We start from the raw sequence: 16,207 nt of genomic DNA, 5'->3' as shown, positions 1-16,207 counted from the left end.
TCAGGAAAAATTGTTATTCCCCGTCGTTTTGGGAGTTCTGGGTTTTCTTGGGTAGTGTAAGTTTAGGCTCTATTGAGTCCCATATCAGATTGGCCACTACCTGACACACGGGACAATCTATGGTTTAACAGGTCCCAAGAAACTATTTGCTCTCGATGGGATGGAGACAAGATGGAAAATTTATAAAGATAGGATAAGCCATATTAAATGGCTCTTTATATTCATAGGAACAAAAAGGGTGAGGAGAAGTTTTTTAAAGTTGGTTTAATAGTCAATACTTTCCAGGGAAACGGACTGCCAAATCCAAAATCTACAGAGTGAGCTAGCAATGGATGAAATCTGAAGGCTGTCTCCTGGATAATTCCCTCTTGCTGGGGGAGGCTGTTTTTTTTGTTTGTTTGTTTGTTTTTCTACTCAGGCCTTCAACTGATTGGACGAGGCCCATCCCCATGAGGGAGGCAATCTGCATTACTTGAAGTTCATTGAGTTAAATGTGAATCTCATCCAAAAACACACTCTCACAGAAACACCCAGAATAATGTTTGCCAAAATATCCGGGCACCCTCTGGCCCACCTAAGTTGACACATAAAATTAACAATCAAAGTTGCTGTGAAGTGTGAGTTGGCCAAGAGACTTTGAATTGAGAGGTATTTAAGGCCTAGGGCAAAAAGAGGCCCATTAGTCAGACTGGAATTTGAAAAAAAAGATATTCTATTAAACCAGCTATCTGTAAACTATCAAGAGCATAAAGATTCTACTAAATACCTTTTTTAAGACCCCAGCATTGTGTATTTTGAGAGAGTGAAATTTGTGTCTTGGTTACCACCAGTAACATTGGTAGCTCTGAAGGGAGTTAGGAGTATCCTGGCAAGGCCTCATATAATGGCCTTAACATATGTAGATTATGATTTATATTTTGGTGTTTGTGAGGCAGGAGGTTCCAGAATTCTTTACCCTGAAGAGGACAACTCTCAGGCAATGGCACAAAACTTTGTAAGGAATGTGCAGATGCAGGCCATTGTTGGCTAGAGAATTAATTCAGCGCAAAGATGACTGCCTTAAATTTTGTCATTCATTTTGATCCTTGGTCCTGCCCTTTATCAGGGGTATCTTAGTTAAGGGATGCAAGGAAGCAACATTTCACTGAGCTCCATTTGTGATGGTGGCAATGCTGTAAATTCCCATTATCGTTCAATTCATCTCAAGGGATTCCCCAGGTAGTCAAGGGGTCTGGAGAAGGGGTGACATCCTCTGGCACTGTGGGTTTAACCAGGGACTGAGGACAAGAAAGTCCACTCCATTCTGTAGGTGGAATATGCCAGAGGCCCCAGGATTACCTCCATCCTGTCTTAAAGAGGTCTTAGTGGCTGTACTGAGCTAATAAGATGCTGTTTCCATAAACGAAAGCATAATGGATAGCTGGGTAATAAGGAGGGCCACAGGCTCAGGGACTGTGAGAGTCTCTGTTTCCAGGACATCCAAGTATGTAGTCTTTGTTATAATGATGTACAGCAAAGGTCCAAGAGGGACAACTTCTCGCATCAGAGGCCATAGAATGACTTATGGCATCATAGGTGGTCCAGAGACTCGAGGAGGCATGAGAAGAAATATGGAAGCCTCACCAGTGAAGGAGTCTCTGAGGCACTAATGGGAATGTCTACTGATTTTAATTTGGACAAGTTTTAGAGCCTTTTGTTGCAGGGGCTCCTTTAGGGTGGGCTGATTTATAAGTACCAGCATCAGTGAGATTAAGAAAAAAATGTAAATGAGGAATATGTTGCCACAGAACCCAAAAGGACTTGCATGCCCCCAACGCGTGTGTCAAATGAGCATCTATGGAAGAGAGTCATTAGTGTGATGTCATGCTGGTGCTCCTGGAGAAAGATGATGCAGTTAAGATTCTGTCTGCAAAGATGATGTGATGGCAAAGCTGTGGGGAACTCCAGGGAGCCTGAAAAGAGTATATTGTGTCCCTTTGGAGGTGAGACAAAGTGTTTGCTGAGAGACTGTTGAAATAGGCACTGAACAGAACATGTGTGCCAAATCTATAATAGTAAAATATTTACTGGTTGTTGGATAGATGCAGTTGGTAATTTTAATAATATTATGTACTGGGTATGGGACTACAGCATTATTAGGTTGCAGTAATTCATCATGAGGTGCCCATGCTCTTTTGTTGTTGTTTTTGTTTAAAATACAGCAAAACTGGGCTGTTAAATGGAGAAGCAGTGGGAGATAATTATCCCTTTATTAATTAGGTCTTATATAATAGGTTCTACTCCTTGAAGGCCCTGTTTTTACTTACATTGGGCCTTATTAACTATTTTAAATGGGGGTGCATGTTATCAAGCCAATTTGTAAATACCAAAGACTTAATTTATTACTCATTGCATTAGAGGATTGATGTCTAGTATGGGGTATTTTAGGGCAATGGCTACTATGAATATAGGAAATGTAGGCAAGGCTATAGTTAAAGTGAGGCATGTCTAATTTCTCTATTTTTTATTTACTTTCCTATAAGGGGTACAATGTTTAAATTAAGTGGTATCTCTAGGTATAAGTAATTTGAGCCCCAGCATTGATTAAGACCAGGAAGCTTTGTTAATTGGTACATTTTAGCATATGTTAAAGTTAATTTAGGACCTATGCTGTTAAGGTACAAAAGCCAATCAGTGATCCTTTTATCTTTTTGTTATATAAATTATTTTAGTAAATTTTTTATTTACAATTGAGTCAAATTATGGACTTTTACACACACACACACACACACACACACAAATTTTATTTATTTATCTTTTATTTTCTACCCTGTATCTACATTTGTTTGTTTGTTTTTACATTTTATTTTCCTACTTTTGTTTGTTTATTTTAGGCTTTTAGCTCCCTGAATCTATGGTTTCTAGTTTCTGTCTCTGACTAATAACACTATATGTGAACCTTCTAGGTTCACAACAGAAATGAAGGAGAGAGAGGTGTCCCTGCAGGCTGCCATCGCTTTTTCCAAGGCTTTCCATCCACTCCCCAGAGACTAGGATTTGCACTTAGAGAGCTCTAACTACCTGTTCTTGGTTAGCCCCTGGTCTGAAGTACCAGTCCTTTTTCAATGTTTTTTTTTTTTTTTTTTTGATAAAATCTTTTAGAATGGATTATACCTCGAGGCAGGTAAAAAATTTTAATTTCTGTTGAATATTTACCAGGTAAGTATTTACCAGGTGAACTCTTGGCGGTTCCAAGTGGCTCTGTCTATAGACGGTGGCCTCCCTATCCAGGATATCCCAGTTGACCTCCAAGGGTCTAGATCCATTACCAGTAAAGCTACAGTGGCTTCATCAATATTTTGGGGCTCTAGGTTTTAAGCATAAGGCCCCTGGTGTGCTGGCAAGCAGAAAAGCTCAGAAAAGCCCATGAGCATAGGCCAATTTTTGTTGATCAAAAGGCCCGTGAGCATTGTTCAGGTTTTACATTCCTGAATCAATGGCGTGACTTCCTCAGGGATCTTAGGGAGGATGGGGATGGTTTTCCCCACTTTTCTTTTTCATCAAGCTTTGTGTAACCAGACTTCGTCCCTGTGATCCCTCCTACCCTGCTGGGCCAGGCAGCTGGACAGACAACAACATAACAATCACAACCCTTACCACGGGACACTGTTGCCATGGTTGCTGGGATGTCTTGAGGTTGGCCCTGTGAACAGCTCAGACAGAGTAGCTTCTATGATAATGTGCAACAGGACAAAGAAAACAATTTTGTTACAGAACATAAAGCTTCAGTAGTCCCACCACTTGTCAATGTTACCCGTGGGGCTGCTCAGGCCCATCTGGTGGTACTTGGAAGGAGCTACACCTCTTTCCACAGGAGGAGCCTTTCAACAATCAGAAGTAGCCAATTAATTCGAGTTGCCCCCAGGAACTCTTAGACACTAGACGTCTTGACTCAGATGGGAACTAGGGAAGAGCTCTGTTCACAAGTTCCAAAATTTGTGGAATGGATTCAAAGCAACATCTGGTAGAGGCAACACAAAGCAGCTGCTGTCACAGCGGGTAGTGAACCTGCCCTGGTGTCTGGAAGAACCTGTTAGTAAGTCAAGAGCATTCTAATGGCATGTCACTTGCTCAGGGACCAAACCATCCTGCTCACTGGGCCAATTGTTTCAATAGGTTTTATTATTTACATATGGCAGGGCCATCTCTCCTCCGAAGGCTTCAGGAAAAACTCCTTCTTTGCCTCTAATCACAGGGGAAACAACGCAGCCACAAGACTAGTGAAAGTTAAATTGACAGAGACCTCTTGCAACCGGCCCTCTCCAATAGTTTGAGGCATTTTATTGCCTGGGCAAACTGGAGGAAAGACTGCACCTGCCCTGGCACAGCTCTTCCTCTCCCAGCCACAGCCCACTGCCTTCCAGAAAGGACTACCCAGAGGTGTGTGGGAGGGGCCTAACAGGGAGCGCCTCTGCGGGGAGTTTGACAATAAACTTTGAATATTTTAAATATTCCTAATATTTAAATATTTATAACATTGTTTACCTCTATAATGTATATAGTATCTAATATAATTGAGTTACTGATAGAGAAAACCTAATGATGTAATGCAAATAGGCACTTTAATCAAAACACACAACAACATTGGGGCCCAGAGTTTTCTGGGCTTCGATTTCTCCAGATTCAAAGAGCAAGACTTGAGGTGTTTCAGTGACCAAAATTAATAAGAACACACACTTCATTCCCATACCGGGAGTCGAACCCGGGCCGCCTGGGTGAAAACCAGGAATCCTAACCGCTAGACCATATGGGAACCACTAGGGGAACCCTTTCTCAATATACTACATTAGTTAACTCAGCACCTACGCCTAACACCACAATTTGCTTCCCCTTCCTGGAAATTCGGCCTGCTTGTGGCTGTGCGAGCCACAGTTTCATAAACCCTTTTCTCCTGACTGGGCCTGGGTTTGAATATGCAGACCTCTCCTGGTTGGCCTGCACTGTCCTAGAACTGGTGCCCCTGCGCTGGCTCAGCGTTGGTTGCCACCACTACAGGTATTTGCGCACCCTTTGGAAGCACTGCCACACCTGAAACTTAAAACGATAAATGGAGAATATTGCTTGACCTTCGACATCGACAGACATCTAAAATCAAAATAAAGGACCCCCACCCAGCACCGGAGTTCCTCGTGAGTTCTTTTCTGTAAAAAATAAAAGTGGAACGTGTTATCTTTTACTTATTTGCCTTCTAAATCTCACTGGTTAACTCTTTGTCAACAGCAGGATTCCACCCCAACCCCCCCCCCCCGCCCCGTACCATGCTTTTTATTATTTATTTATTTATTTTTTATTATGGTGACATTGGTTAACAAAATCCAGTATGAACAATGTCATATATATACACATATATACATACATACATGTGTGTGTGTGTGTGTGTCTATAACATATTGTATATTGCATTTTATGTTCACTGCCCATAGTTAGATTTGTCACCACATATTCAACCTCTGGTAACCTACCCTCTGGTAACCACTAGTCTATTGTCCATGTCCATGACTTTCTGTCATGTTTGTTGCTTTTAGGTTTATATCCCACATATAAGTGCTGTCATGTGGTTTTCAACTTTTTCTGTCTGGCTTAGTTTGCTTAGCATGATTATCTCGGTGTCCATCCATCCATGTTCTCACAAATGGCAGTATTTCATCTTTTTATGGCTAATATTCTATCATATATATGTACCACTGCTTATTTAGCCAATTATCGATCGTTGGACACTTCCATGCTTCTATGTCCTGGTCACCGACAATAAGGTTGCTATGAACATCAGTGTGCAAATATCTTTTTGGATATGAGTTTTCAAGTCTTTGGGGGTAAATATCCAGTAGAAGGTTGCTAGATCAATTCTTAGTTTTTTGAAGAACCTCCATACTGTTTTCCATAGTGGTTGTACCAATTTGCAGTCCTACCAGCAACAGGAGGATTTTGCTCTGAAATTCAACCTTCGTGGATGGCGAGGGATGTCTTTTTTTGTTTGGGTTTTCTATTTGAATGCTTCCTTGAGGCTTTTCACTGACAACTTGAGCTCAACATGGCCAAAAAGCAAAAATGATTCCCCCCAATCCAACATCAAATCTGTCCTACTGTGATTACAGAATATGTTAAGGCTCAAGAATTAAGTGTGGTAGCTGTGTAAATTCAATGAAATAGAATATGGTATGGGTATACACTGGGATTAAATGAAAGAAAAAGGTGGCATCTCAAATCAGTGGAAATGGTAGATTAATCAACAAAACGTGTGGACTATGGTAGAAAAGGAAAAGTTGGATGTCAGACTCACCCACACATCAAATGAAACAAGTCCTTGAGAAAAATTGGAGAATTCCCTTATGATGGCATCAATTACAACCCCCAATCCAGAAATCATTAAATAGTTGATAAAGTCAACTTTATGAAGAAAACTGACTATAAAAACAGAAGAGTTGGGTGATGGTTACTATGGCTTTCACTTTATTCATTATGCTATTCAATTGATCTGTATTGTTTTGTAATGTAACATGTTTTATTTTATAATAACAGGTTTTTAAAAAAATACCATAAGCAAAGTTAAAAGACAAACTGGGGAAAAAAATTTACAACACTCATATTATGAACAAAGGCTCAATATTCCCCAAGCATAAAAATTAGCTCTTAGAAACTGCTAAAAATATCAACAACCCAGTAGGAAAATGAAGCAAGGATACAGAATTTCTAGAGCAGGAAATACAAGTGGCCCTTCAACAAATTATAAGAGATTCAGCCTCACTCCTGGGAAGATAAAGGCAGATTTTTAAAAACCTGAAAGGTCTCTTACTGTTCATTTGAAAATCTACCTATCCTTTTTACTTTCTGGTAAGGGCTGCCCATCTACACAGGTGTTTGTGTCTTTTATTGATGTGGAATCCTCTCCTGATCTGTAAGCCATGTATGTTTTTTTTCCCTCCATCAAAATCAGTTTTGATGATCTAGTGAAGCTCAAGCACTTACTTTTTGTCCTTCCCAACACAAGCTGTGCGGTATTTCACCCTTAATGACTTATGCTGGTTGTTCAAGTTGTTCAATAGTATGAACTAACCTAACAGCTTTGTACCTATCCCACATGAATGTGTCCTAGGAGAATATAGGACTAGAAGTGGTTTCACAGTAGTGATTTTCAACATTACTGTTTGCCTCTTCAAACTTTCACACCTAACAAGGTTAGAAACATACAGACCAGAGAAATTTTAAGGTGTGTGGGGTGGGGCTGGGGGGTGTGGGGGGCCATTTGTGAAGGAAGAAGGCTTGAGATAAGGCAGCCACAAAGAAGAACAGTTGTGCTCATGGCCTGTCTCTGTGGCCACTGGTTAGGTGGCCCCAAGCTCAAGCTGCTTGAGTTTCTCCTGGAGCCCCCGGAGCTGGCTTTGACCCCAGTTGATGCGGATCTGAAGGCTGGCCATGTCTGCTGCGAGCTGCAGGCCTAAAGGAAGGTGAGAGATTTGTTACGATGGTATCTGTGGTTTAACATATGACTCAGAGTACTCTAGACATCCCCAGGGATTGGAAAAGCTCCAGACCTCTCTGGAATAGTGCCTCTGCACTATTCCTAAAACACTTCAGGTACAGCCTTGCATTGGCTGCTTCAGAAGCTCACTGGACCCACACCGACACCTCTTTCAGGTCTTCGCTAAAAAGTCACCTTCTCCGAAGACTTCCTTGACCCCCTCCTATCACCCACCAAGAACTAAAAATGCAGATCATAACATCTCATGCCCTTATTTTCTTGCTTCTTTCCTCCATCATCACAGCCCATCACTGCTCTCACCTTCACTCTTTCCACCTGTTTTCTCTACCCCAACAGTGGTCTACCTGGATCTACTTCAAGGTGGCTTTTGCCTGCTGTCTCTGCTGGAATGGCTGCTGTCAAGTCCTCTGGGTCCTCCATACTGCCCAGTCCATTGGCCAGTCCTGTCTTTAGCCTACCTGCCCAGGAACAGAGCTGGCTACACATCTGATCACCACTGTCCAGGAAACACTTTCTCCTCTTTGCTTCTGGGACACCTCACTCTCCGGGTGTTCCATCTAACTCACTGCTGCTTCTCAGTCTGCTCTAATGATTTCTTCCCTTCTGCTCCCTCACTTCCTGTTCCTACTCCCAGGCTCTCTGTTGATCTTACTCCATGTTAGCTTTAATGCTGCATCGGTGTCAGCAACTTGGGAATTTAAACATCAGTGTTACACAGTGGGCTCCTGAATTGCTCTCTTTAGCTCAAGCCTCTCCCAGACTCCAGGTGCATGTGCCCAGCTGCTCACTCAGAATCTCTCCCACACAGCACTAGGAAAATACCCACACCCAACTCCTGATGTCCCCTCACCCACTGCTCTGGCAGCTCTCCCACACCAGGTGAGGACAGTTTCATTTCCCAGGCATTCTAGCTGGACACTGGGTTCAACCTTCACTTCTCTCCTTCCTTTATTCCCGACCTAATCTGTCAGCAAACCCTCGGGGTTTCTATTCTCAAAACATGCAGGTTCCTACCACTTACCCCCTCCTCCGCCTCCTCTACATCCTCCACCTGCATCTCAAGCCTAGCTGTTCCCTGGTACTGCTTCATCCATCTGTTCTTGTCTTTTCCCACTAGCATCCACAAAACTCCTGTCACCCTGGGAATCCACTCCGTCACTCTCAAAGTCCTCATCAGGGCCTACAGAGCCCTCAAATAATCTGAGCCTGGCCCCCCCTGACCTCAGCTCCTTGCACTTGCTGTACCAACTCCACTCTAGCCCACTGGCCTTTTCTCTGCCATGCCAGATGTAGTCAGTGTTGCCTCATGGCTTTCACCTGGCTGGTCTCTCTGCCTAAAACACTATTCCCCCAGATTACCCACAAAGCTCTCTCCTTCATTTCTTCAAAGAGGCCTTTCCAGGCCACCCTTCATAAAATAGCTCCCTCAGCCCACTCCTGTCCCACTCCATTCATCATACCCTATCTTAATTTTTCATAACAATTCTGATTACTTATTTATTTGCAGATTGTCTTTCTCCCCTCAAGAGTATAACATTCTGAGAGGTGTTTGTCCCTTTAGTTCCTGCTGTATCCCTAGTACCTATCATGAGCCTGGAACACTGCCAACACCCAATAAACACTTTAAAAAAAAACAGCAGGTAAGCAACAAAAGTCTGCCATGGAGAAAAGCTGCAAAGGCCTTTGAAGATTAACCCCAGACCTGGCATTAGTGTTCAAGCACTCCCTGTAGATGGAAGGTTCGAGTCTGGCTCAGTGCCACATGGCCAACTAGCAGAGTCCACTCACCCTCCCGGAAGCTGGCTTGGGCCTGCCGTAGACTGTGAGGCACCAGGATTCCAAACCAGTTCAGAGGGTCCTGAAGGGCTGGGGAGGGATCTGGCTCTGGAGTCCTGGTGAGGCCCTTGCGCCTGCGCAGAGCTGGAAAAAGAAAGGCTGAAAATTAGGGTCTTATAACCTGGCCCTTGTCTTCCAAGTGACAATGCTGAACTTAATCTGAGCTCATGATTTCAGAACATACTGATGGTTGGGAAATCCCCCCAACCTTTTATATTCCATAAAACCGCAAACCACAAAGAACCACTTGTGATTCAGATGAAGGTCTCTGTCCACAATTTCTCATGACTCTCATAAAACCAGCGGATGACTCCCTTGTTTACCTGTGACAAAGCCACTGATATTTTCCATTTTGCCTCGACCATGCTGAAAGGCCAGACTCTCCAACTCCCCATTCTTTATCATGAATGATTAGCTGAGATTAAATTTGTCCTCCTAAAATTTGCTAGACATAAAAATGAACACTTTCTGTTCAACTGAGACTTCCCCTGATTCCAAAACAACCTCAAATGTAAAGAACTTCACCTACAACTTGTCTATTTTTCCCTATAAAATCTAAGGCAAAACTGCTCTCTGAGACATTCTGATCTTCAGATCTGGAGCTCTCTATCCCAACAACCTGCATAAAATCTCAATTGTCCTGTGTATTTTGTCTTTGACTTCGGGAGGGGGCCCCTAACGGAAAGGAGGGGAGTTGGAGGAGGCTCACCTGCCTCGCGGGGCCCCACCTCCTCTGGAGTCTGGGCGCTGGCTCTCACCACCCAAAATTTCTGAAGTCCGTTTTGCGCCTCGCTAAAGAATGAGAAGAGAGAATGGACCTTTGAGAGCCCCGGCCTGGGCACTGCCCGCCCATCCGTTCCAGCATGCAAGGCTCCTCACCTGGTGCAGACGCAGACCTGGGGCTTCATGCGGGAGGAATACTGTAGGGGCCCTACTGACTTGGCACCCATGGAGTAGCGAGCTTTGGAAAGCGAGAACCACCCCTGCGGCGAGAGAAGAGGGGTGAAACCCGGTTTACATCGGCGTGCCTGCCCACCCGCCCGTTGGCCTAGGCTTCCACCTCCTCCACCCGGGCGTTCAGCGCAGTCCGCTTCGCCTCCAGCTCCTCCAGGTCACGGAGCAGCTGCAGGAGCAGGGACTCCAGCTCAGCGCGTAGATCCGGTACCGCCATGGGCCCACCACACTCGAATCTGCAGCCTGCCTCCTTCCAGGTCTACCAAGCACCGCCCACTGTGCCGGTATTATAGCCAATAGACGCGCGAGATCCGCTTGGCCCTCCCAGCCAAGGGCCCAGACTCCCACCTTGTGGAAGCCGTTGGGTCACAGCTTTTAAATGCAAGTGTTCTCAAAACAGCAGCGTTTCGGAACTGATTAGCCGCTTTCTCCGTTTAGCAGACGAAGCGGATCAATCAACCGGACACTCGGAGAGAGGTGTAGGTGGTTCCGAGTCGCTTCTGGAAGCGGCTGCATTTTAAAAGTAGGGCTATCGCTATGGCGATGTAAGGAGGCGTAGCAACCACTTTAAAGGAGACGAGGCTTTAGATTTAATTACAGAAGGAGCTGATAGCCGACCTTACGGTCAACTGTTGTGCTTCCTTTACAGTTGTTGCACTATTTCGAGCCACCAATCGCTCTTTTAGGAGTTTATCATCTTAAAATTGGGCACCCTGCATAGCGGCGATAGGTGAAACTAAAGGCCTACATCATTAACGGCCGCCCTAAGTCACGTGACAACATCTTGCTAGTTCCCTCCGCCTATTGGTTGCTCCAGTGAGCATGCGCTTTCGCATTGGCCAATCGCCTCGAGACTCCTAGCCACTGTTTGCCATCTTAACATTGGGCACTCTTGACAGCAGCAGTGTTTGGTGAAGCCTCTAACTGCGTTCTTGGTTGAGGGCGGAAGCGAAACCTACGTTGCGCAGGAGGTGCCCACAGATTCTCCTAGACCCACGTGGAAGTGGTGCTCAGAATGGTGGGGATGTTTGCGGAATTTGTGCAGCGCTGGGGATGTGGCCTCTGGGCTCGGGGCGGGTGGTCCCCAGGGGTCCCGGTGTGCGTGCCGAAATGACCGGACTCTCTGTTCCCCAGCTGCGCCGTGAGGCCCGCCTTCGCCGGGAGTACCTGTACCGCAAGGCCCGTGAGGAGGCGCAACGCTCCGCCCAGGAAAGGAAGGAGAAGGTGCGGCGCGCGCTCGAAGGTACAGCCCCCGCCCCCTTGCGGCTTCAGGCCAGTCTTTAGGAAGACTGTGGGTTTGCATTTTAAAATCCCATGGAAAGAAAGACCAAATGGTATAAAGCGCGTTTAATTAGCATTCCTTTGTGGTAGTGTGGCAGGGAATAAATTTTCAAGTATTGACCATTTTCCTTACCTGTTGGGCCTCCTGTTGGCTTGCCAATGTCCCTCCACACTGTGGTATGCATTACTTGTCTTTTTGCTGCAGTATCTAGATTTTACAGCTTGCCAATTAATTTTGTTTACAGTGTGCCTATCCTTAAATTTAAAATTTTACCATGGTCCTATAGATCCCCCACCCCGTGGTTTTTCATTTTACTACCTGCTTCAATGCAAGGTAACAAGCATATCTTAAACTGTTGAACCATGTAGAACTTAATTGTATTTGCGTTGTAAATTAGGAATCCAACTTTCCAATGTTTTCCCCGCTTTCCATTTGCCATACTAATGAAGAGTGTGTCACACATGTCTGATTGAAATGCCATATTTATTTTTCCCTATTGTGTTAGTTCTCGTGTTGGTGAATCTTTGTTTGATATCTGATGGTACATCAACTCAGTATTTTAAATTCATTTCGATGTACCTAGGCTATGAATACATAAAGTGTGTGATTATGTATACATGTTAATGTTTACATTAATCATAATGTTAAAGTCTTGTGACCCATCTATCCACCTTAACAAATGAAAATGATTAATATATTGAAATTCAGGAATATTTCCCACAACTTAGATAACCACAATATTAAATATTATCTAAGAATAAAATGTGTTCTGTGTGTGTGTGTATTATACTTGTTTGTACCCCTAGATCATATTGGTTGATTTTTAGTTAGTTTAAAGATAGCATTAGGTTATATGTATTCTTTTGCAGCTTTATGTTTTTGTTTAGCATTGTTTCCAAAGTCTGTTGAGTGTAGTGGGGGTTTCCTTCGGGTGAATATTTTCCATGGGCAAGAGTTCCTCCACGGCACACTGGAGAGAAGTGCTGGGTCAGGGGGCTTGTTTATATTCAATTCTATACTCCAAAGTGGACATGCCCAAACCCAGCCCCTCTGCGGGGTGGAACTTTAGTTCACAGAGGAAACTTCTGATTCAGAGAATCATGATTAGCAGTTTTGTTCTCAGTGGGTTTCAGGATCTCTTGTCCACCTTCATATAGAAAGAGTAGTCTGTGTTCTTTAAAATTTTGATTTCTTAATTTTTTCTAACTATAAAAGCAGTACATACGTCTGATTAAATATTTTAGAAAGCCTTGAAGCCATGAAACTCAGGAACCATAGAAAATGAAGTATCCTATAGTCTTTGTTAACTGGTTAGCATGTAAGCAAAAATAGTTTTGTATCCCCACCCCCATCCCCAATAATCATGTATCATCTCTCTGCTGAGAAAGAAGAAAGATATTTTTTCCCTCAAGTTTGTGCAGGGTTGTAAGGTAGTGTTTTATTAACTGAGTGTTCCATGCATGTGTCTCTGTCTTCCCCTGTTTTCCCCTTGCAGAGAACCGCCTGATTCCCACTGAGTTACGCAGGGAGGCACTGGCCTTACAGGGGTCCCTGGAGTTTGATGATGCCGGCGGTGAAGGTGACTTTCCCTGACACTGGGGGCCAACTCCTCTTCCCGCACTCTAATCCACTGGCTTCTGTGTCCTTCCTCACATACCTGGAGGAAAGCTCTGCGACTCCTGGGCCTAGAACTGTCCCCCAGGAGTCCTCCTGGCTCTACACCAATGACAACTCAGAGAAGCTCTCCCTGAGTGCTCCCAGTTCCATTTAGAAACACGTACAATATTACCCAACTTAACTCTCTGCTTTGCTTTATCTGTTAATTATCCCTGTCACTGGAATATAAGTTCTGCCAGAGCAGGACACTGTTTATTTTGTTCACTGTCATTTCCCTATCTCCCAGCACTTCATTGACACCCAGATGTTTCACTCATTGCATTATTCAACAAATATGAAAGGAATCACAAATGTTATAAGTATTTATTATGAGAGATAAGAGTCTGTTACTTTGGTCTTAATAGAAGCTGGACTTAGGCTAACACAATAGCCATTAGCCCCATGTGATTAATACAACTTAAATGACTGAAATTAAATCAAATTTTAAAATTCAGTTTCTCAGTCACACTTGTTCTTGTAGCTAATGTGACTGGGAGCCACCCTCTTGCCGAGGTTGAGTGTGGAGCATTCCATTATTGAAAGTATTGTCAGCTGGTGCCGCTCTGGGTGGATTTGGTCATCCCCAAGTTAGTATTTAACTTCCCAAGACACTGTCATGTTCTTGCCCCTCATGTTTCTGACAGGTGTGACCAACCACGTGGATGATGAATATCGATGGGCAGGGGTCGAGGATCCCAAGGTCATGATCACGACCTCCCGAGACCCTAGTTCCCGCCTCAAAATGTTTGCAAAGGTAACCAGTAGCGGGGAGTGAGTGGAAGATACTCAGGTACCAGTGCCTGAGTCCTAACCAGAGTGTGTACATGTGCAGGAGCTGAAGCTAGTGTTCCCAGGTGCCCAGCGCATGAACCGTGGCCGACATGAGGTGGGGGCACTGGTGCGAGCCTGCAAAGCCAATGGGGTCACTGACCTGCTGGTTGTCCACGAGCATCGAGGCACACCTGGTAAGGCTAGTAGAAGGGAGCGAGGTGTGCTGGGGTGGCCATCTGAGAGCAGACATGGTCTCTGATGGCCTGCCTGGCCCTGCCAGTGGGGTTCATTGTCAGCCACCTGCCCTTCGGACCCACTGCTTATTTCACACTGTGCAATGTGGTTATGCGGCATGACATCCCGGACCTGGGCACCATGTCAGAAGCCAAACCTCACCTCATCACGCATGGCTTCTCCTCCCGCCTGGGCAAGCGGGTGAGTCTGGGGCCACAGGCTGCGGGATGAGAGCTGGCAGCAGGGGTTGCCAGGCTAGGCATTCTCCACTCTCCTTCTCTCTGTCCCAGGTCTCTGACATACTTCGTTACCTGTTTCCTGTGCCCAAAGATGACAGCCACCGGGTCATCACCTTCGCCAACCAGGATGACTACATTTCCTTCCGGTATGTCTATGGGCTGGGCTTTGTGTCCCTGTACCGTTTATTATTGCCTGCAGCTGCTCCCTACCTCCTCTCACTCCTGCCCTGCCTCCCCTTGTCACAGGCACCATGTGTACAGGAAGACCAACCACCGCAATGTTGAACTAACAGAGGTCGGGCCTCGCTTTGAGCTGAAGTGTGAGTTTGGGGCTTGGCTTTATCTCATACCTGGTGGTGGGGGGATACCGGCTCTGTTGGTGACAATGTTCCCCGCCCCTCCCCACCACCAGTGTACATGATCCGCCAGGGTACGCTGGAACAGGAGGCCACAGCAGATGTGGAGTGGCGCTGGCACCCTTATACCAACACTGCACACAAGAGGGTCTTTCTGAGTGCTGAGTGAGCCTATTCTTCAATTAGGATGCAGACTTGGACCCAGGAGGTGGGGGAAATGAGAATAAAGTTTCCGTGCCATACTGAGCCATTTGTTTCTGAGTGGTCCAGACAGGCCCGCTGTCGGGGTGAGTGTGAAGAAAGATGTCGGTATGGTCTCCTCAGGTGGTGGCCTGACAGGTCAGGGACATTTTCAGGCCTGGTATTGACATTGCATCTAGGATAAAGCAGGCCTGGCGTGCTGGCTTCCCCCTGAGCCATTAGGAGGATTTGTTGTTGCCCCAGGGAGAGTTGGTGGTACTGTCACTTGATAGTCTGGGCCCTGTAAGAGCTCATCATCTGGGAGGAGGGTTGGGCACAGGTAGAAGGGTCTGTTGTGTTTGCTCCCAACAAGTGTGAGACTCAGGGGACTGACACAGAGGATTGACACACAGCACTAAGCATCTACTCAGTACTCAGCAGGATCCTTTTGCCTGCCTAGCACACAGGCACACTTTCTTTTCATTCACTAGGGACACAGTGACACCTTAGGGACTACCCATTGTGCACACTTCCAGCTCTCTTGTTAGGGTAGGAATTATCCGAGGTCACACAGGAGGGCCAGGGTTTCCTAGAAGAGGCTGGGTCTTGCTCTGGCCTCTCCACACATATCTGCTTTGTTCTTCCCTCTCTGCCCACTTCCCTGTTATGTACCCAAAGGCCCTGGTTTTACACAGAATAAATTTCAAGACACTATAGAATACACAAGTTGACATGAAGAGGTGATGACAATAAGAAAGACATTTATCATACCAGGTGGGGATAAGCCCATGAAGAAACAAGTCAGGTAGTGGTTTGGAAAGGAAGAGGCCTCTGTGTGATAACATGAAGCAGTAGAGGCCACCTGGATAACCCATGCAAAGAAAGACCTGAGGTAGGCAGTGCTCATAAGGTTTCCAGAAACAGGAGCAGCCCAATGAGAGAGGGGTCTTGAGGGAGAACCCATTGAGTCATGGCATTTAGAGCAGAGAATAGGACCTCATGGATGTCTGTGACATCTGGTTTCACTCATATGAATTCAGTTAGTTTCTTCAGGGTCTTCCAGGGCCTCTTCCAGCATGCCACAGCCTCACTTCACAAATGAAGAATATGCTATTAAAATGTTTTGCAGGTTATGAAAATTCCAGGATACAAAAGTAGAGTAGTATATGTCCTGTGTTGG

General features: G+C 45.2%; 2 protein-coding genes and 1 non-coding gene across 4 annotated transcripts; 1 reads left to right on the top strand and 2 right to left on the bottom strand.

Annotated features, from left to right (window-relative positions):
- Nucleotides 1–4,720: 4,720 nt before the first annotated feature.
- Nucleotides 4,721–4,792, bottom strand: TRNAE-UUC. Its single transcript has one exon. It is a non-coding gene; the product is annotated as a tRNA-Glu (tRNA).
- A 1,669-nt stretch (nt 4,793–6,461) lies between these two features.
- Nucleotides 6,462–10,582, bottom strand: CCDC115 (coiled-coil domain containing 115). The gene is made up of 5 exons (XM_016125393.2): nt 10,416–10,582; nt 10,235–10,338; nt 10,065–10,147; nt 9,308–9,439; nt 6,462–7,474 (listed from the first exon to the last, which is right to left on the bottom strand). The coding sequence occupies exons 1-5, from the start codon at nt 10,524–10,526 to the stop codon at nt 7,362–7,364; spliced, it is 543 nt and encodes a 180-aa protein (XP_015980879.2). The 5' UTR covers nt 10,527–10,582; the 3' UTR covers nt 6,462–7,361.
- Nucleotides 10,583–11,171: 589 nt separating this feature from the next.
- IMP4 (IMP U3 small nucleolar ribonucleoprotein 4) lies at nt 11,172–15,093 on the top strand. 2 transcript variants are annotated; one of them, XM_016125386.2, is made up of 9 exons: nt 11,172–11,327; nt 11,444–11,552; nt 13,087–13,170; nt 13,892–14,001; nt 14,080–14,212; nt 14,299–14,453; nt 14,543–14,637; nt 14,738–14,811; nt 14,921–15,093. In XM_016125386.2, exons 1-9 carry the CDS (start codon nt 11,325–11,327, stop codon nt 15,010–15,012), a joined length of 855 nt encoding a protein of 284 aa, XP_015980872.1. In that variant the 5' UTR covers nt 11,172–11,324; the 3' UTR covers nt 15,013–15,093. The 2 variants fall into 2 exon arrangements, with proteins under 2 accessions (XP_015980872.1, XP_015980862.1); XM_016125376.2 differs by having other exon boundaries at nt 11,173–11,327; nt 14,904–15,093.
- Nucleotides 15,094–16,207: the final 1,114 nt, after the last annotated feature.

This window comes from Rousettus aegyptiacus, unplaced genomic scaffold (assembly GCF_014176215.1).
Source record: "Rousettus aegyptiacus isolate mRouAeg1 unplaced genomic scaffold, mRouAeg1.p scaffold_m13_p_2, whole genome shotgun sequence".
NCBI lineage: Eukaryota > Metazoa > Chordata > Mammalia > Chiroptera > Pteropodidae > Rousettus > Rousettus aegyptiacus.
This window is presented reverse-complemented; position numbering and strand designations above follow the sequence as displayed.

Coding starts and splice junctions, on each gene's coding strand:
- IMP4 (XM_016125376.2), top strand. Junction 14,213..14,298: donor CGAGCATCGAGGCACACCTG/GTAAGGCTAGTA, acceptor TGGCCCTGCCAG/TGGGGTTCATTGTCAGCCAC. Junction 14,638..14,737: donor GATGACTACATTTCCTTCCG/GTATGTCTATGG, acceptor CCCTTGTCACAG/GCACCATGTGTACAGGAAGA.
- CCDC115 (XM_016125393.2), bottom strand. CDS start 10,526: ATGGCGGTACCGGATCTACGCGCTGAGCTGGAGTCCCTGCTCCTGCAG. Junction 10,339..10,415: donor TGAACGCCCGGGTGGAGGAG/GTGGAAGCCTAG, acceptor CTCTCGCCGCAG/GGGTGGTTCTCGCTTTCCAA. Junction 9,440..10,064: donor GGTGGGGCCCCGCGAGGCAG/GTGAGCCTCCTC, acceptor TTCTTTTTCCAG/CTCTGCGCAGGCGCAAGGGC.